This window comes from Ischnura elegans, chromosome 13 (genome assembly GCF_921293095.1).
Source record: "Ischnura elegans chromosome 13, ioIscEleg1.1, whole genome shotgun sequence".
NCBI lineage: Eukaryota > Metazoa > Arthropoda > Insecta > Odonata > Coenagrionidae > Ischnura > Ischnura elegans.
The window spans coordinates 1,831,674-1,852,816 of NC_060258.1; the positions used below are offsets into that span (position 1 = coordinate 1,831,674).

At 36.8% G+C, this 21,143-nt stretch overlaps 1 protein-coding gene across 1 annotated transcript; it reads left to right on the forward strand.

The window, feature by feature from the left end:
• The first annotated feature begins 1,782 nt into the window (after positions 1–1,782).
• Positions 1,783–20,872, forward strand: LOC124170374 (zinc finger protein 35-like). Its single transcript, XM_046549096.1, has 8 exons — positions 1,783–1,905; positions 5,791–5,904; positions 6,982–7,107; positions 14,775–14,894; positions 15,642–15,764; positions 17,687–17,759; positions 19,254–20,421; positions 20,860–20,872. Exons 1-8 carry the CDS (start codon positions 1,783–1,785, stop codon positions 20,870–20,872), a joined length of 1,860 nt encoding a protein of 619 aa, XP_046405052.1.
• The last annotated feature ends 271 nt before the right edge of the window (positions 20,873–21,143 follow it).

Here is a 21,143-nt window from a genome sequence, read left to right on the forward strand (position 1 = left end):
TTTCACTCATCATCTTAGTCAATGTAGTTTCCTTGTTGGAATTTGTGATCTTTGTCAATGCTGAGTAGATGATTTCTTTGACGATAAACCTGATTTAAAAATTAAATAAGATTTTGAATCGAAAACATGAGTCGCACCATCGGGATTTTCACGGAATCTTCAGATAGGAATCCAGGAATAGACCTTTGCAGACTTTGTAGGGAGAAGCATGATTGTTTTTACAGCATATTCACTTCGAATGTAGCGTACAATATAACTGTGAAGGATGCCCTACATGATTTAGTTGGCTTACAAGTAAGTGGCACATTAAATGTTATCGATTTTATTAAAAATGGTGCTTACTTCATGTCATGTTTTGATTCCCAACTCTATTGATGTGTAACGTGTTTATTAAAATCTCAGATTACTGTGGGAGATGGCCTGCCTACTACCATGTGTCCACTGTGTTTGAAGAAACTTACGGAATTCTGTGTTTTCAAAAAGATTTGTTTGGAATCAGACGCAGTTCTTAGAAAAAGTTGCTTCAGGGTGAGTACTTATCGTAATTTCTTATTTGAAGACTGGTGTAGCATAAGTATTGCAGAGTTAAAGGTGAAACTCTTTGGTTTATGTAGACAAAAGTAGAAATCAAGAATGATATATTTTGCGAAACGTTTTACGGAAAAGTGTAACAAGTCCAAAATCCCGTAAATTGGGTTTTTCCCTATCCGTCAATCGTTGGCAAGGTCCCATTAATCATGGTACTAATATATCATAGATATATTAGTATCATGCCATTAATGTTGCTGTTGGTGTTACAATGGCGACGATTGAAGACATTTTGTCTGATTGTGGAATTAAGTGTGTGCTAATCTACGATATCCGGGAAAGAATGGCATTCAAACTCACTATTTATCAACTCAAAAAGGCAATCCACCCTCTGTGCCCTACCACGCTACCTTTTTAAGTATTTGATTAGGTAAAAGGAGCATGTTAAAGTGAACAAAAAAATCCCTGACGATTTGCTGCTAAAGATTGAAGTGTCAGAGACCCAGGAATTGGTTTGTCTATGCGTTGTCAAATAAAGTCACAGTTGCACGTAAATAAAGTACCTTTCTTTAGCTCGGGGCCTCTTCCTTACCTTTAATTATGATCTCGTGAGGCTATGGTTATGTAAAACTAAAAATATCTTTGTGAAGCTTCGGAAATTGATAGTTTATTTTCAAGTCATCATGTATGAATAGATGGTGGTTACAATCAAGGCAAGATTGGCTAAGTATTAGAAATTAATTTAAGTGCAGAGAAATTAACTCAGGAAACATTTTCATCAAAAATGTAAAATAAGAAAGCAAATTAGGAATTTTGATTTGGTATATCTTTTCTGTATTTGTTAAGTTTATTTTTATTTTATTAACTATTTTCCAATATTGGAATATAATTTTTATATTTGCATCAACTTTGATTATTTAAATCACAGCATATTTGGATAGAACCATTTCTGTTAGTGCCCTTTAAAAATTATTTACATTTTTACATATAAAAAGAGTATTTTATGTAATCTTTTAGATAAACTATTTTATTTCTAAAGTACATTATAAAATTTGAAAGTTTTCTACAAATTTTGTTGTTAGCAAGTTTAAATATGACCTTAGCATGAGGTCAAAGGTTACCTGTGTTAGGGGATACATTTTTTTAGGTACTGAGATATTTATCCTTCATAACAGTCTTCAAAATCTTTGCAAAGGATATGGCATGCAAAAGCTTAGTCAGGAGTTACACCAGGCCAAATTCTCCTACTCCATCATGGCCGAAATTTCTATTTTGACAAGTTGTCCAGGTGCCCTGTTGACGATGGACAACTCGTACATCGAAACTTCAGCTGATTGTAAGATAGAGTTGGAGAACCTAACCCAGTGGAATTCCCATGTAAATTCTAACGATTCTACACGCAGGGAAAACCTGTGACAATTCTTTTTGTGGTATGCATGCCTGGCCAGGTTATTGCGTTCTTAATTTTTTTGGGGGTTATTGGCATAAATAAGGGCTCTAAATTAATGCTCAGAGTAGCTTAATTCTAACTATCTATTTTGAGGTCTACTCTTTTGAAACTTTTTTTATTTGTTTTGATAACATTTTGCATACTAATTGCGTGATATTTGGAATACGATTCTGTTTTAATTTGTGAATCAATTTTGTACAATGAGTTTGGAGTGTGTTGACAGAAATATTGTCTTATTGTTAGTGCATAAGGAATAATGAATGTTTTTTGCTGATTTTTTTTAGAATACATTTGAGTTCATGCAGGTAACTGTGGTGATAAACTGTTTCACCTAACTATAGAAGTAAAGATTTGGTTCGTGATGTGTTTTTATTTTGTATTTTAATGGTTTATATGATTAATAATTTAAAATTGTGGTTAAATAATAAGGCTCTGCCCACCATATGATTGAAATGTAGCTATTAGAATGTCTTATGGGTGTGGTGTAAAAGGAAGGATGTTGTCCATTTCTAGCTGCAGTTTTTCCCCATCATTGTGGCAGAGCTTGAATACTGGTAAGTGGTGAGGTTTTGCATGAATGAAGCCATTTTTCAATGCATTCTTATGAGTGCAACTGCTGATCTGTTAGACCATGTAATATTGAATGCAACAAATAATAATCAGATGATTCAATGTCTGAGGAATTAGTTGGGTGCGTTCAGCCTTTGCATTTGAGTGTTTTCAGTGAGGTTTTAATGTTTAATGCTCTAGGCTTTGTAATGTGAGGTTGAGCATTTCATGCTGTGGAATTACTGTTGAATCATTGGGAACAATATTTCCTTTCTTGGCACTAAATTCCCAATGCATGCAATTCCTTGGAAATGGCTTGGTGGGTAACTTAAATACAAAGCAGTCTCTTCTCGAGTATGGCATTGATCTTCATTGAGCAATGCCTCCAATTGATTTTCTCTGGAGGTTTTTGGCCTTTCTTCACATAGACCATTGTCATCATTGAAATGATTGTCTTTGAAGCAATGATACCAATCCTGTAACAGTGTTTCTGTTATAGCAGTCTCTCAGTTAATTTTAAAAAATATTATGGTGCTCTTCTCTCAACACTAAGTATCTAATGCCGTGACGTATTCATCATGGTTGTTGAGCAGTTTGTTTAACTAATGTCTGAGCTTGAGTCATGATGATTCTGGTAGTTCAAAGTTGAGCAGCAATCAGTGCTATCTATTGACAGGCAGTAAGAACTTTTTTTTCGAGCATAATACATAATTGCTGTGTGATTGGTTTAGCATGTTTTAAGGATAATAATAACAGGGTAATTTAAAAAACCGTTTCATGAAATAGTTTTGGAAGAGAAGATGATTTTGAGGTCTGTTTTCTTTCTGCATAGATATTGTACCCTGTATTCTCTTCCAGAGTTTATATTTGAGTATTAACAAGAGGTAAGAGAACATATACATTGAAAAGAGAACATATGCAATGAAAAGAGAACACATAACAAATACATTGAAAACATGCTCCACTTGTTTTTTCCATGATTGTACTGTTGAGAAAAGAATAAGTTGTGATTTTGGCCTTTTAACAGATACTATTAAAAAAATTATAATTGCAGAAGCAAATTGAGTGAAAGAATAAGAAACTTGACTTATTTATTTTCTTAACTGCAAAAAATTGAATCTTCAGTCTCTCTTTTGATTTCTCATGAATAAAAAAAAAACGGAAAAAAGATGCATCTGAATAATCTCCATTCTCTGTCGTCTATTTTGCTGTGAAGGGGCAGCTTCTATGGTCCCAAAGATACTTAGAAAAGACACTTTGTTTACTTGGAATATCAGGGATCTTCCGGTAATTTTTTTTTCAGTTTGCACTGTACCTTTTCAGTATTTGATTAACAGGCATGCAGAGAGCAGGCTATTTTTATATGATAGCAGAGGCAATATGTGAAGCATTCTTCTTCGTAATGCCTATAGTATTCCAAATATGTATGTTTTAAAGAGATAAAGGTTTATCCCTGTTACTTTTTCTGCAGAGTTTTGAAGGAGGAGGGGCAGATGATGAGGAGTCAGAGCCTTGTGTGGAGACTAAGGACTGCATTCAAGATGTCATTGAAAAGACTTCAGAGTTCGCATGCTCAGCCCAAATGACTGAAGTAAACATTCCTGTGCCAGACTGCTTATTGCCCAGGGACAATGATTTGGTAAGTTTTAATCTCATTCACTGTGAAAACTGCGTCTAATCACCTTCAGTTTTAAAAATTTCTCGGTTGTATGAGGAATGGGGGTGTGTCTGTTATAAATTTAAGTATTTTGTGGGAAGTCACTGGCATAATGCAACCTTCAGATGTTGTTCTTTCTAGTAGTGACACATGAGGCAGGAAGTGGAACCTCACAAATGTTTTTCATGCAGGTCAATAGCAGTTGTACAGCATTGATAATCTGTTGACAGAAATGTCTCCTATCCTGTAGCGTAAAATTTTGGATACCCTTGTCAAATCTCTGTTCAAGCCATTAGTGGTGGCTATAACAAGCCTGCCACATGATTGCCCTCTATTTGTTCAAGCCATCATCCTGCATTGTTTCAACTGAGGAACCAACATAAAATATTGTGGATCCTTTTTATGAGCCTAGGTGAAGAAATGATGCAGACAATTCAATGTACAGTGGAACCTCGATGAATTGTTCCCACTGTTGTGCCCTTACTTTAAGTGGCCAATACTCTCATTCTAAGCATGTGATGTTGGTGGCGTAGCTCTCCCCTCCCTAGTTGAGCGTTTATATGCTGGTGTTTAATGTGAGAGTTGCAAGAATCTCATGAGTATTTTGGCCAGCTGCAATGGTGTCACATAACACAGGAGTTTTTATTATCGATTGAGGGAATTATTGTTTTGCCTTTATTGAGTGATGCCCATTATTCTCTTCTAGTGTTTTTGAGGGCATAATTTTTTATTACTGTGACTTTTTCTGCAGAGTTTTGAAGGAGGAGGGGCAGTTGATGACAATTTGGGGCCTTGTGTGGAGACTACGGACTGCATTCAAGATGCGATTGAAAACAATTCACAGCCCACATGCTCAGCCCAAACCACTGAATTATACATTCCTGTGCCAGGTTGCCTTCTACCCAGGGATGACAAGTTGGTAAGTTTTATTCTTATACTCAGTGAAACCTTAAGTGAACCACCTTCAGTTGTACAAATTTCTTGGTTGCATGAAGAAAGAGGGTGTGTCGGTCGTGAATATAAGTATTTTTATGGGAAGTCGCTCACCATTATGCAACCTTCAGTAGTTGGACTGGTCCAGTTGTAATCTTTGAGGCAAAAAACCACACAAATCCTTATTCATGCAAGTCAATATAAGTTGTACATCACTTCTAATCTGTTGAAAAAAGTGCCTCTTACCCTACGGAGTAGCCATTGGTAGTGGCTAAAACTAGACTGTGTCTCATGATTGCCCTCGTATTTGTTCCAGCTATCTTCCTCCTTTAATTCTACTACGGAATTAGCATAAATTGTTGTGACACCTCTTTATAAGCCTGGGTAAAGAAAAGATGAACACAATTCAATGTGCACTGGAACCTCGACCTATCGTTCCCACTGCAATGCCCCTACTGTAAGTCACCATAACTCTCATTCAGTGTGCTCTTGGTCATCTAGCTCCCTCTCCCTATTTGGACATTTATATTCTAGACTTTGATCTCTGATCTGCATGAATCTCACGAGTATTTTGCCCATCTGGAGTGGTACCAATTAAAAGAGGAGTTTTTATTATCAAATGAGGTTATTAATATTTTGCTTTTATTGAGTGATGCTCATTATCCTCTTCTAGTTTCATATAAAAGATGAGAATGAAGATCACCTCAGTGAGGAGAATAATCCCATGCTGTACACGACAGATCCAGCTGGAAGTGATGCCTCAGACCCATTGGCCACTGATGACCTGGTGAGTGTACTTTTGCCAAGTGTAATTTAATTTACCTATGGCACATTGCCATTCCTTTATGGATTATTCCCAACACCCCTTAGCATGAACCTACACCATTTTGCCTTGCCTTTGCCAACAACAGTCATGAACAACTACAGAAGAAGTTTCATCTTTGAATCATTAAAATAAAATGTAATGAACAGATTTGGTGTATTTTTCCAAACTGACCACTCAACTTTGCTCTTTGTGCAAGTAAGCTCTCTGTCATCTCGGCACTGAGTAGTCATTTGTTATGTGATCACACAAACACAGTTTCACTTCCGTTTACCATGGAGTGGAAGGGGGGATTTTAGGAATTGAGAGTTAAACTGAGTACTTTTGACTTAGGTACAGTGAAACAGATTGACCGTGACATCATGATGTAGCAGCTAGCCAAATTCAACTACATAACTTGCATTCCTTATGAGGGATTGATGTTCATAGGAATGAAAATGTTGCAGATTTGGATTTTGTGATGAAAGTGAAGAGGAATTTATAGTGTGGGCTAGGGATTCAATCTTTTCTGCCATTTTTGAATGGGGTGTTTGCAATACAAGTTGATTGCCAAAAGGTATAAATTTTTAGTGATGTGAACTGATTTTTATTTACTCTGACTGAATTTTCTGCTGCTGTTGTTCATAGTCTTGAAACCCTTCCACTCTTATTGAACTCTTAAGATTTTGCTTATTCTTAGATTTTTATCATTTTTTTTAGAAGTCAGTGCTCTTGGCCTTGTTCCCTTTTGGAAATTAATTTTAATGATCAGGGAGGTTCACAACTTAAGAACCTATTTATTTCCAAGATTTTCCCAATGAAGTTGTTTCTCCTTCATACTATGTCTATTATTAGATTACATGGGAAGGTATAAGGCCTTTATTGGTGGAATCACAGCGGTTCATTAAGTTAATCTGTTTTCTACAAAGAAGCCAAAATCATTCATCAGGAATAATTTATTTTCTACAGAGACCATGTAATTCCAGCTTTGTTCATGATCACTTTTTATTTGTATACCAATTGATTAAAATGGGTATCCATCGTTGTCCCTCTTTCCAATAGAGTGATCCGGTAAGATACAAGTGCTCTTCTGTTAAAGAAGATTTGATTAGCGATGATGGACATATACTCAATGATTGCACTGATGGTGTCTCAAGCAAACTGATACATCAAGACTCTTTTGATCAGGTAATACTATTAACGAACTTTATTTTTTACTCTATCACCATCATAATTTAACAAAACTAAAATTGTTTTCATACATCCCTCAATTCCGGTCTAACATCTGCTTATCTTTTCATGCATATGGTCTTTTTTTAAATCATTAATAACTCGACCCGTGAGAAACATGCAGAGCCATTCCTTGCCCTTATTCCTGTCCACCCCTCCTTTTCTTTGTCTGTCGATTGTCCTTGAGGCCATCATATCTCATTATGTTAAGGTTTTCAGAAGACTTCTTTTCTCCCTTTCTCCTTCATACTTCCTTGTTACTTCATCAATTTCTTTATGGTCAACGTTCTTCTGGAGCAACACATTCCAAAGCTTCCACTCTCAACTTTTCTGCAGCTGTAAATTTTGAAGCCTTTCTAACATTTCCACTCTGATTCTGATTTCTTTTTCATGGGAGATTAAGGGAATCATATTCCTATACTAGGATATGTCCTAGGCTCCCACTCAACCTTGAAAACTGTGAATAAGCTGTGAATTCTGTCATAAAACATGAAAAATCTCTCACACTTGATTGTAGATCTAGGACATTGACAGATCAAAAGAAAAATTGATATGTTGATTATATTTCAAGGTCAGTAATGCATTTGTCTGCACACGTACATTCAAAGCACAAATATTGGTCCATGTGCCATGACGACACATTGGCCATACGCCTGCACCAAATCTGGAAGACCAGTAACGAAAGTGTTCATTAACCCTGGTGAAATTTCAGACACTTCTTAACTTCCCTGCTTCCTCCATTTTCCAACTTACAACTTTAAGACAGCATTTAATTTAGCTAATGATAGGTAATCTTATGAGAGATAGCACTTTCATTGCTGCATTTGCATCTGCAGTGTCTGTTGCGTTAGTTAAATTTTTAGTTTATTTGAGGCTTGTGATTGTTACTTAATCAATATTTCTGCCTCAAATGGCTTATAATCACACCATGAATTAGACAACATTTAGATCGTTGATGCCAAAAAACTGTTAATTTTATATTTAAGTAAGAGGGGGAACCCTATGTGTCGTTCTTGAAAAATATCTTTCATGGTACTGAACAGATTGGGGGCATACAGCCGTGGTGATTGCTCACCATTGCTCACTGAATCAGTGAGGGCTCTGACGTCAGGGCACTTCCCACTTTATTGAGCACAGATATGTGTACCTTGCTCACTTCTGATCACCACAAAGCAGAAGGAAGAATCATCATCACTAGTCAACAATCCTAACATTGGTTTGATGCAGATCTCCTAGATCTGCTAGACATTATTAGGTGACATATTCCATCTATTATACATCCTTAATGACCTGCCCTATGAAACTCATTCAAGGCCATTCCTTACCCCTCTTCCCTTCCACCAGTCCTTCTACTCTTGATGTCATCAGGCCATCGTGTCTCATAATGTGGCCAACTAAGTAGTTCCATCTTCTGCTAAGGGTTTTTTAGAAGACCTTTTCTCCCACTCTTCGTAGCACTTCCTCGTTACATACACGGTCGATCCATTTTATATTCATCATTTATCGGTAGAGCCACATTTCCAATGCTTCCACTGTTGACTTCTTTGCTGTTGTCAACGCCCACACTTTGCTCCCATAGAGAAATTTGCTCCATATGGAAGGAAAATAAGTGGAATTCGTTTTACCTAATGTAGCATTTGGTACTCACACACTTAGTGATCGTGATGTCATGAGCAACTGATCACTGAATACTGTACGACTAAATACCCCCAATGATTTGAATCATGTTTCCCTGGTGAAAAAGTTCAAAATGACCAAAGTCAGTTATGGTGAATGAAAAAATGTTATTGTGCTGGTTGCAGTTGGTTGCATAAATCAGGTGATGATGCAGTTTCTAGCCATATCTACCAAACAGAACTTTTCCCTAAAAATAATTTATATAAGGCGTATTCTTACTAGAGAAGATTTGGATGTGGTAAGAACTGTATAGAGGAAATTATATGGGGACTCAGGATTTCTTCTTTACCATGTTTGAAAAGGGTATTGGATGTTGGCAAATCAGGTTGGTTGTTGAGAGATATAAATTTTTTCCTTGAGCTTATTTTGATGGAGCTTATTGTATTTATATTCTTACAATTAGTGGGGTACACTACTCAAATGCTGGGGGAAATGAAAAACTAGTTATACCTTGCCAGCCGACGGTCAGATTTGATAAATCTCTAATTTTTTCTGCATGTCGCAAATAGAATGACATTGACTCACCCAAAAAGAGGCTATTTGGGCTTCCAGCCAAGTAGACTCCCTCCATCCTGCTGACGTTTTGGAACACGGGTCGGGTTCCATCCTCAGGGCTAATAGGATGACGATGGAGTTGGACTCGTGTTTTGAAACATCAGCAGAATGGAGGGAGACCACCCGGCTGAAAGCCCGAATAGCCTTTTTCGAATATATATATTTTGAGAAAGCATCATATTTAACATTGACTTACCGCTACGTAAATCATCTTCACTGCATGCTTCAAAAAGGGGCTACACGTAAAACTTCTTTGAGAACAACAACAAGACAGGTAACATCATGGAAACAGTACGAAAGATTCAACACTTATCTCCTCTGGCTTCATCTGATTTTCTTTTTTGTTCCAGGTTCTCAGTGATATTCCCTTGTAATTTCTTGTATTTATTGATACTCAGGTTTACATTAGCTCTTTATTAGTAGGTTTTCACAGTTTTTTCTCACCCCCCTTCTTGTGTGATCGTTTTCCTGCAGTGGGTTTTTTCTAGAAAGGACCTTAGGTTTTTCCCATGTCTCCTTACATCTTTTTAAACTTGGTAAATGGTAACTATGTTAACTTATAATTTTATTTGTTGACTGAAAATGGAACATCTATGTCCCTTTATATAATTTCTCTGCATGTGATTTCATGAGCAACTTCAGTATTTATTAAACTGCCTAAATTTCATGTTTGACGAGGGTTTAGATGGAAGATGGGACTTTCTTTAACAGATGAAATAAACATTTCTGTGCTCTTTCTGCATGTGTAGGCAAAGATTCTTGGTTGTCGATGAAGGATGTCGTGAGACCATCATGTCTCAAAATATTTGTGATACATTTGTTCTTCCATCTTAGGAAGGTTTTCCTATGGCTAATTGAAATGGCAAAGTAACTAAATGGGGATATTTTATTAGTCCATAAATTTATCCTTCCTTCTTCTCTGAGGTCAGAATAGCTTTTCAGGGAATTATTCTTTATGCATGCACCTGTAATTCATGTTTTTGTTGTGATCTTTTTATTTCTGGTACAAATTGGTTTAAACACTCAACAAGTAAGTGTTTATTGTCTTTCTTTCAGAGTGGCATAAAAACAGGGTCCCGGTTTGCAAAAGCAGATCAGAGCAGTGATGATGAAGGACGAGATGATGAAGGACGAGATGCGCACAATGAAAGCACTGATGGGACCACAAACAAACTCGTGCCCCAAGCCTCTGAACAGGTAATAATAACAATATTTTCATTGTTTTAGTGATTCGTTTGTAAAAATATAGCATATGTCAAGGAATGAGTAAAATACATAAATAGTACAAATTAAGAAAGAAATAATTATATTTATGAAGAAATTCGTCCACAGTAAGACAGTTTTTCAAAGAAAACTCTTGAATCTTGAGCTTGAAGAGGGACATAGTCTTTACTAACTTCTGTGAACACTTATATAATAACAATAGGGCCATGTGCCAAGGGGCATAATTCAGGATTCTGTTCTTATAAATGTTTTTGGAGGCTTGCAGCATTCCTAGTTTAATAACAATGGTAATTGTCATTAGTTGCGTCATTATAAATATATAATGTTTTGCACAAGCAATTGTAGCATACATGAACACCCAGGGGTGAGGTTATATACTCAATTTTTGAACAAGAGGGTGACATGGTGTGTAAGAAGGCATTTTACCTAAGAGCTGCAGTATCCTCTTTTGAATTTTGAAAATAATTTTATAACTGGGTCTAGGGCCCCAGAAGAGGATACTAATCATCTCATGCAAGTAAAAATCACCATAACAAGTTGACAATAATACATCAATATCTACAGTTTTTCTGATAGAATCAAGAAACAAGTAGACCTCATTTTTCTGCGGAGCTTCTGCGTATGTTGCTACCAGGAGACTTGATTACCAAGTTTTTCGCCCAAATATTAGATTTTTTCTTCATTTTCTCTCAAACTGAGTTTTTTTCTTAATATACGTCCCTTTTTAGGTAGATCAACAAGTGTGAGCTGGTTGCATACACTGTTGAGTAACATGCATTGGTAAACCTTAAAATTTCTTAAAAATATTGAGATTATTCTCTTAAAAACTAATTTTTCTAAGCTATTTCTACATTTCTGTATCTCTGTCTTTAATGATGCTGATTGTATACTCATATGCAGGCACAGGCCTCAACATCTTCCCAATGTGAAGAGGTGGATGCTGAAGAGACAGGAGCCATTGGAATAGATCTGGACTCTATGCTGGTTTTGACTAAGAAAGAATCACCCAAGGAGACTGATGCCACTGAGGTATGCATGAAATTCAAATTAAATTAAAATATTGGATGAAAGTTATGTTTGGGAGAAATCCTGAATATTAAATTCTGTAAACAGGGCTATTTGAGCCCAGATTTTGAAACTGTTATTATTTTTTTCAAAATGGGCACAACGTATTATAACTGATGGCACTTGGCATGGTTTATGGGTAACTTAAAATTGGTGTGCACAAGGGAAGGAGATCTGATGAAATATCGTGTGAGTGTGTGTAATTGACCCTCAATGGAGTGTAAAGTGTTTTTCCCTTCCCTCTTGAATCCATTCTTTCCCAATTTTGGTTTTTTTCTGTATTATGTGCATGACCTGTGAAAGGTCCTCATTTTCCCCATCCACTCCCTCCCTCCAAACAACACCTGTGAGCAGCAAATGGAGAGTGACGAAATCAGCACCTCTTCCTTCTACAAAATGAGAAGATGTTTCATCAAACCTTCCTCCCCATGGTGAGGATTCTAAGAAAACCCATTTCTACCCATGTTTTCCCCATTTGCTCCAAACCCAGAAAACTAACCCTGTCTATGTTGTAAAACCTGGACACATATCAGCTTCAGAAGACGCATTTACTCCGGATTCGTATTGCGGCCGAAGCCTACGCTGTACAGCTGAAGGCGTCTTGTCTGTCACGTGGAGTTAGGTAGAGAGAGAAGAGAATCATGGAAGATAGACGGATAAGTGAAGAGTGGTGAAGAAGAGGAAACAGGAGAACAGAAGGGTAGATTTCTTGCGTCAAGAGGAATAAAGTCAATACTCGATGCCCATAATTAAATATTCTCTCAGCCCTCGTCGAATGAAGATGCAGGGACCACAATATGAGACAGCCAAGGAGGTCATACCCATCCATGACCAAGAGTCAATAAGTAGAACTGTTATCCCGTATTAGCCCCCCCAGGTAAAAAGATTCTTGAAGATTTTCCCTTATCCCTCGATCAAGAATAGAAGAACTAACTGTGAAGAAGACCCATTGTCCTACAATATTTTTCCCTTGCATTTTTATATTATATTGGCCCTTCTGTTTTCCTCGTAAAGAGGTGTATTATTGAGTATTTAGGACAGGGGGTATTATTGGATAGTGTTTAGGATAAATGTTGGTGTGGTCACTTCATTTGTTTTTGTATTCATGCCAGAGAATAACAAGGAGTGAAGATTCTTGTTTCATCTTTTAATTATATTCTACATAGATGTTATTTGTTTAGGGTATATTGGATTGATTTGGGTTTCTTTTCACTGGCCAGTATTGTGCCTAAAGTAAAGATAAATGGGAAATAATTTCATGCATTTGTGTATTTTTCCTTTTTTATTGCATTATATTTTTTGCTGAATTTTTAATCTGTGTAATAAGCACTCGTTCTTCCGTGCACGTCAGCAAGCCATCAGCAAAGAGCCATCCCACAACAGGACCATCCCCTTCCCCCTCTTTCTTTCCCTCCCCCACTTCCCCAGCCCATGGTACAAGACCATGAACCTCCAAACATATCATCCCACTCCCCTTTCTTCTCCCCACGTTACGTCCTCATTTGATTCTTGGTTTTGCAGTATTTCTGTCTTTGAAATAATCCTTTTATATACTTAATTATGGTTTAAAATTATTTTATACCTAAACATAAATTTTATTACAAAGTAAATACTTAAATGTTTTATTTTATTTGGGCTTGAGTTAACCTTAATATTGGATTACTCGACCCCAAACTGTAATTCCCACAATAACTACCATTTGAGGGTCGTTTTGGTTCAAATAGGGTGACTGTCATTGCAATGAGTAATTTATAATCATATAGGCGCCGCCGCGATAGGAGCCCAACGACGCCTCCAGGGAGGGGATAGGGAAGGAAGGGAAGGGACGAGGAATCCCGCACCGTCACAAAGGCGGGTGGGTCCTACTATTAGCGAAACCAAGCTTGCGATATTAATGTTCTAACCATTTTTGAGGACCATTGTATGAGGAAGAAGGATCCAGCAATCAAATCGTTAGATACCTCACCACCGGACAGTCAGATTCAATAAATCATTCATTGTTACTGCAAGTCGCAAATGGAACAGCATTGACTCACCCAAAAAAAGGCTATTTGGGCTTCCAGCCGAGTGGACTCCCTCCATCCTGCTGACGTTTTGGAACACGGGTTGGATTCCATTCTCAGGGCGAATAGGATGGGTCGGACTCATGTTTTGAAACATCGGCAGAATGGAGGGAGACCACCCGGCTGGAAGCCCGAACTGCCTTCTTTGAATATATTCTCTGGGAAAGCATCAGATTTAACATTGACTAACCGCTACGTAAATCATCTTCACTGGGTGCTTCAAAAAGGAGCTACACGTAAAACTTCTTTGAGAACAGCAATTAGACAGGTAACATCATGGAAACAGTAGGAAAGATTCAACACTTATCTCCTCTGGCTTCATCTAATTTTCTTTTTCGTTCCAGGTACGCTGTGATATTTCCTTGTAATTTCTTGCATTTATTGATACCTAGGTTTACATTAGCTCCTAATTAGTAGGTTTTCACAGTTTTATCTCACCCCCCTTCTTGTGTGGGCGTTTTCCTGCAGTGGGTTTTTTCCAAAAAGGTCCTTAGGTTTTTCCCATGTTTCCTTACATCTTTTTACACTTGGTAAATGGTAACTATGTTAACTTATAATTTTATTTGTTGACTGAAAATGGAACTTCTCTGTTTCTTTATAAAATTTCTCAGCATGTGATTTCATGAGCAGCTTCAGTATTTATTTAACTGCCTAAATGTCATGTTTGACAAGGGTTTAGATGGAAGATGAGACTTTCTTTAACAGGTGAAATCAACATTTCTGTACTCTTTCTGCTTAGATTCTTGGTTGTTGATGAATGTTGTCATGAGACCATCACGTCTCAAAATATTGCTGATAAATTTGTTCGTCCTTATAAGGAAGGTTTTCCTATGGCTAATTGAAATGGCAAGGTAACTTAATGGGTCATATTTTGTTAGTCAGTAAATTAATCCCTCCTTCTTCTGTGAGGTCAGAATAGCTTTTCAGGGAATTTTTGATTTATGCATGTATCTGTAATTCATGTTTTGGTTGTGATCTTTTAGTTCTGGTACTAATTGGTTAAAATCCATATAAATGAAGTGTTAATTCTCTTTCTGTCAGAGTGGCATAGGAACATGTGGGTCCCCTTCTATAAAAGCTGATCAGATCAGTGATGATGAAGGACAAGATGTGCACACTGATGGGGCCACAAATGAACTTGTGCCCCAAGGCTCTTGTCAGGTAATAATGATAATTATAATGATAGTAATGATAGCGATGTTAGCGGTGACAGCGATGACAGTGGTGATTGTAATAATAATAATAGGCAGTGGAATGAGGAAAACTTGCTGTTATTGTTTGCATGCTATGAATTGCTCCTTTATACTCCTTAGCTATTTATTGCCTAGCTTACTACAGAATTCAATTGGGAATTGAAGGTTGGTAATAAGTCCAGGCATTGCAGTAGGATGAGCTAACGATATGGTGCACTGAAAATTGAATCTTTTATCTATATTTTCAAATACTAATAAGAATTTTGATAAATAACACATCTAGCAGATGTAATCCACAGAGTACAAACACTTTTTGCATGTGTAGAAGGTAAGTTAAAGTAAAGACACAGTGGCACAAAATCTTGAAGCAATTCAAATTAAACCTAAGTCTCAGTCACACATTCAAACATAAGACAAATATTTGTTCACAAATTAGTAGCGATTTGTTACTTGATATTAATCCTACATTTTCTTGATAAGATGAGTGTTTTTTCTTTTTCTAGCACTATGATAGATTATTGTACAAAGTAGTGCATATAAATGTCACACACAAGCTTTTAACATGTGAATATTACAAAAGTGAATATTTTAGGGTGCTTTGTAGATATATATCAATGCAATAAATAGAATCATCATATTTTGGTGAACTCACAAAGTTACTTCTACATTTCTGTATCTTTGTCTTTAATGATGCTGATTGTGGACTCATATGCAGGCACAGGCCTCAACATCTTCCCAAGGTGAAGAGGGGGATGCCGAAGGCACAGGAGCCATTGTGATAGAGTCTTTGCTGGTTTTGGCCAAGAAAGAATCTCCCATGGAGACTGATACCACTGAGGTATGCACGAAATTAAAATTCAATTAAATGAATGGATGAAAGTGATCATTGGGATAAATCCTGAATTTTAAATGCTGTAAATATGGGCTTCTTGAGTCCAGATATTGAAACCATTGAAAATCATTATTTTCAAAAATGGCCAAACGTATTTTAACCAATGCTGCTTGGCATGTTTCATGGGTAACTTTAATTGGTGTGCACAAGGAAGGAGAGCTGATTGCAATATCATGTGTGAGTATGTGTTTGTGTGTGTGCACTGAAGCCTGAATGGAGTGTAAAGTGTTTCCCCCTTCCCCCACGATTCCCTGCTTTCCTGGTTTTGTGGTTATTTCCATGTTGTGTGCGTGACCAGTGAAAGGTCCTCACTTTCCCCATCCCCTCCCTCCAAACAACACCTGTGAGCAGCGAATGGAGAGTGACGTAATCAGCACCCCTTTCCTCTACGAAATGAGAAAATGTTTCAGCAACACCCCCTGCCCATAATGAGGATTATAAGAAAACCCGCTTCTTCCAGGGTTTCCCCCACCTTCTCCTACCCCAGAATAATAACCCTCTCTAGGTTGTAAAACCCAGACAAATATCAGCTGGAGAAGACACATTTACACCGGATTCGTATTGTGGCCGAATGCTATACTGGAGAGCTGAATGCATCTTGCCAGTCACGTGGAGGTGAGGTAGAGAGAGAGGAGAATCGTGTAGATTAGACCGAGAAGTGGATAGTGGTGAAGAATAGGAAACAGGGGAATACAAAGGTAGATTTCCTGGGCCAAGAGGAATAAAGTCAACCCACGATGCCCATAATTTAATATTCTCTCAGCCCACGGTGAAAGAAGATGCAGCAACTCTGACAGGAGCCAGACAAGGAGGTCATACCCATCCTTGACTGAGAGTGGATAAGTAAAACTGTTATCCCGTATTACGTCCGTTTGTGTGGTTTAAGTTACTTCAGCCTAAGTGAGTTCTTGGAGGTGCATTCATGTCACAAGACAAGTTGATTGTTTCTTTTTGTGGTTGCATGCATGCATTGCATTTGACTTATGTTTTACTACGTAAAATCTTTTTACCTATAAATCATATATGATAATGGTATTGAATTAAATCAAGTGTAATATTAATAAAATTGATAGTGCTTGCTGAAACTTGGTGGAAATCCTTTATTGTGGGAGTTGAAGAAATAAAAACTCGGCTATTTCTTTATAGTGATTTATTGTGGCGATGAACTTGCAAACCTACTAGAGCATTTAGCGGAAATGACCCTCATCAAGTCAGATACACCATATCCAGCAATAAGTGAACTTTGTGAAATCCTGAAATTGTGTACAAATCAAAAGTTTTTTCTTCATTGGCAGGCATTGCAAACAATTAGATAGTGTAGCTATGGGGTCACCTTTGTCCCCCATCATAGCCGAAATTGGTATGGATAATCTTGAAAAATTTTGGTTCTCTATTATATGTCCTTATTAGAAAAAGCATAAAATGGTATCGATATGTAGACAATGTGTGTTGTTAGTGACAAGGGATATCATGACAGCCAATGCAATTTCTGACAATGCTCAATTCACAGGTTAAATACATTTTTAAATAAATAAATACAATTTTTAGTAGGTAAGTGATACAATGATATCTATTAAGATACAATGGAATGTAATGGGTGTAGACCACAGACTCAATTCGATTACGTATCCACTGCTGTTTATGATTTTTTTATCGTTTTGAAAGGATGGAAAATGAGATTTATTTACATTTGCTGTCATCCATAGAGAATTCATATTTAATCATAAATATTATTGATTTACTTCTTGGTCACATGGAAAATATAAGCTAGTATGTGAGTGTATAAGGTTAAAGAATTAGTTGTATTTAGTCACCTGCTAACGTAGATCCAATTCCCTGTCCATTCATATTTTGATGCTTACTTTCAGCCTTCTTCTACGGAGAATGGAGAGCTGATTCAGAAACAGACAATGACCATGGAGTCTATGACGGAGGCATTGGGTAAGTGCTCTTAAGTTCTTGAAAATAACTCTTCACTGAAAAGACTTAAAATAAATAATTCTGACTAGGCAAATGCTCGAAAACTGGGCCTCAGAATTCAATCAAATTTTGCAATCCTGGCATGAAATTTTGTCGTACTGTCATTCTACTTTCTATTTACAGAAGCATGTTATTGGTCAATATTTCCATAAATTTCACTGAAATTTTATTTTTATGCGTGGCTTGACACCGGGTCCTCTGGGTGACAACTGGACAGCTTATGCACTATACTAATGCTCACCCTTTGCAGAGTAGCTCTTATACATTAATACATTTCACCTGCAAATGTTTAACTGGATTTGTAGTTTGAAATATTTGTTGCACATGTGACCCCATGTGGGGACTGATTCGAGGACAACACGCAATGGACTATAACAGCAAAATTTGGTTGAATTCTTAGACCAGGTTTTGGACACTTTACTCGTGAAGAATAAAGAATCTGAATTTGTCATCCTTCTATATTTTCTTTAGTTTATGTTAACAGTTCTGCTGGATAATTTAATAGGTTGGCAAATTTCTAGCAAAATTTTCTTCATGTTTCAGTGATAGAAAGCAATATTTGGAGTCATGTGCATTCCTATGGGAACTTTCCCGTACTTTACCTAATAATTGTGCCTTTTAGATTGGTCAATAGAAAATAATTACCAAAAACTCACTTGTGAAAAATACAAAGCATGAGATTCCAACCTTCACGTCATTTATGTGGTATAAATAGACAAAGTTAACATGACACTTGATGAAATGAGGACGAAAGGTTTGGTTCAGTTTTAATATGATGGGAAATTTTGCTTTGATACATACCCCATCCAATTCACTTTGTTGTGCTCATGGAAACTGTGCTTTATTAGGTGAAACACATATTCATGGAAGAAGTGAAATATGGAAAAAAAACTAATTTGGCTAAAAAGGGCAAAACTCAATTTCAATGCCTTGTGTGCAGAAGTTTTGGTTCTGCAGAGTAATGACAGTAAGCAACCAGCCCATGCTTACTTATTCTTGTTAGCTAAGATTTCAAGGCTATAGTTTCTTCCAAAATTTTAATGGTGGTACAATGAAGTACAGGTCTTCACCCTCATTGACGGTGGATATGAAGAGTTTGAGTAATATTTATGTGATTTTACTTATAACTGCTAGGTATATTTTTTCATTAGGATGCTCTAGTGCCATTTTGCATGTAACTGTGCCCTGGGGTGCTTTCTTGAGTATATATTTCAGTTTATTATGTAATACCTTACTTAATTTCTCTGAGCAGCATTGCCACTCAATTTGTGAAGAAATGTTTGGAAACCACTGTAAAAAATTAATTTCAACATTAGTTATGTGTACGGCATTTAACCAAAAGATCGGTTGAAGTTGCAACTTTGAAATCTGTCTAGTGGTTATTTTGAATTAGGTCAATGAATCACAGATTACGTGCCTGAATTTACTTATTTGAAATGTGAAATTCTTTTCTAGATATCCCAGCTTCTGAAAGAGCCTCAGCTTTGCTTGCTCTCCTTGAACCAAAAATAAGAGCATCAAATTCAAGGAAAGTAAAGAAGGTGATGGATAAAGACATTGAAAAATGTGGTACCCTGCTTGCTGATAAAATAACTTCGTGCTCAATTCCTGATGATGGACAGTTTCATTCGAAATCTAGGCGTGTGTCTGAAAGAGGAGATAGAGCAACAATGACTGTTCCTGGGGAAACAAGTGGTTGTGATAATCCAGACACCATAAAGGTTTTCAGGGTCACTGACAGTGGAAAGAGTGGCCCCGAGGCAGTCGTACGAGACAACATAGAGATAAGTACTAGTGTGATCAAAAATCCTGGGAAGCGTGCCAAATCAAAGGACAAATCCTATCATTGCATCAACTGTGGAGATGTATTCAATGCCAAACATGATCTCACCGAGCACCTCAAGATTCATTTTGGTTCTGGCAGTTTGGATATTGATGCTAATTTGAAAATCCGAAAACATTTGGCCCTCAAAACCCTTTTTTCAAGAGGAGAATCTAATAGTTCTTATCAGCCCACCTCCTCGGAGAGTTTAAATAAGCCACTATGTAAAAGACAAGGGGTGAGACAAAAAGGAAATGGGCTTCTTAAGGAAAACTTTGGAGAAACAAGGGAGAAAAAAAAATTGAGGGAAGTGAGGAAAAGCTTCTTTGTTGATGGGAAATCATGTACTGATGGTCCGCACAAAAAGACACCTTATTCCTGCAGTGAATGTGAAAAGTCTTTCCTTCGAAAGAGTCACCTTGTCCATCACATTCGGACTCATACGAAGGAGAAACCTTATTCCTGCGGTGAATGTGAAAAGTCTTTCACTCAAAAGAGTAACCTTGTCCGTCATATGCGGTCTCATACGAAGGAGAAACCTTATACCTGTGGTGAATGTGAAAAGTCTTTTTCTCAAAAGAGTGACCTTGTCCATCACATTCGGACTCATACGAAGGAGAAGCCTTATTCCTGCGGTGAATGTGAAAAGTCTTTTTCTCGAAAGAGTCACCTTATCTATCACATTCGGACTCATACGAATGAGAAACCTTATCCATGTAACGAACGTGAAAAATCTTTCTCTGTAAGGAGCAACCTTGTCTGTCACATGAGAATTCATACAAAGGAAAAACCTTATTCCTGCAGTGAATGTGAAAAGTCTTTCTCTCATAAGAATACCCTTTTCCATCACATTCGGACTCATACGAAGGAGAAACCTCATTCATGCAATGAATGTGAAAAGTCTTTCTCTGTAAGGAGCAACCTTGTCTGTCATATGAGGATTCATACAAAGGAGACACCTTATACCTGCGTTTAATGTGAAAAGTCTTATACTGCCAAAAGAAACCTTGTCTTACACATGCGAGTTCATTGGAAAGAAGCCTTATTCTTGCCTTGATTGCAAAAAACTCTCTCAATAGGTGCACATTTTCTCATTTAAAAACATTTTTAGGTCTTAGTACTGTAATTGATTAGTGTTCATTAATTATCAAGGTAAATAATTATTATTACTATGACAACTGCATGTTTGAAATTATAGAATTTCCTCAATGTTAAAATAATACAATAATTTTCAATTAGGTGTGTGACCTAATTTCTAAATGTTCTAGTAAATTTACTGTAGTATATTTTCAAGGATCAAATAAATAATTCCTTTATCTTTAACTGCTATTTTTATTGGTAGAAAAGTGTTTAAATTTTAATGTAAGCCATGCATGTCAACACTTTTGATAAAAGTTAAGGCACTGAGTCTCAAGAATAATTTTCTGTGGTATCAATTCTAATTGTATGATTAATTAATGTTAGTTTGTCTGTTCAATGTTTGTTCATGTAGTGCTTCTATGTATTTTTTATGAAAATATTGA

What these genes read in the sequence shown, in the direction of transcription:
- LOC124170374 (XM_046549096.1), top strand. Translation starts at nt 1,783, where the DNA reads ATGGCCGAAATTTCTATTTTGACAAGTTGTCCAGGTGCCCTGTTGACG. An exon ending in TAACCCAGTGGAATTCCCAT is followed by an intron (nt 1,906 to 5,790) that starts GTAAATTCTAAC and finishes ATCCTCTTCTAG; the next exon opens with TTTCATATAAAAGATGAGAA. An exon ending in ATCAAGACTCTTTTGATCAG is followed by an intron (nt 7,108 to 14,774) that starts GTAATACTATTA and finishes TCTTTCTGTCAG; the next exon opens with AGTGGCATAGGAACATGTGG.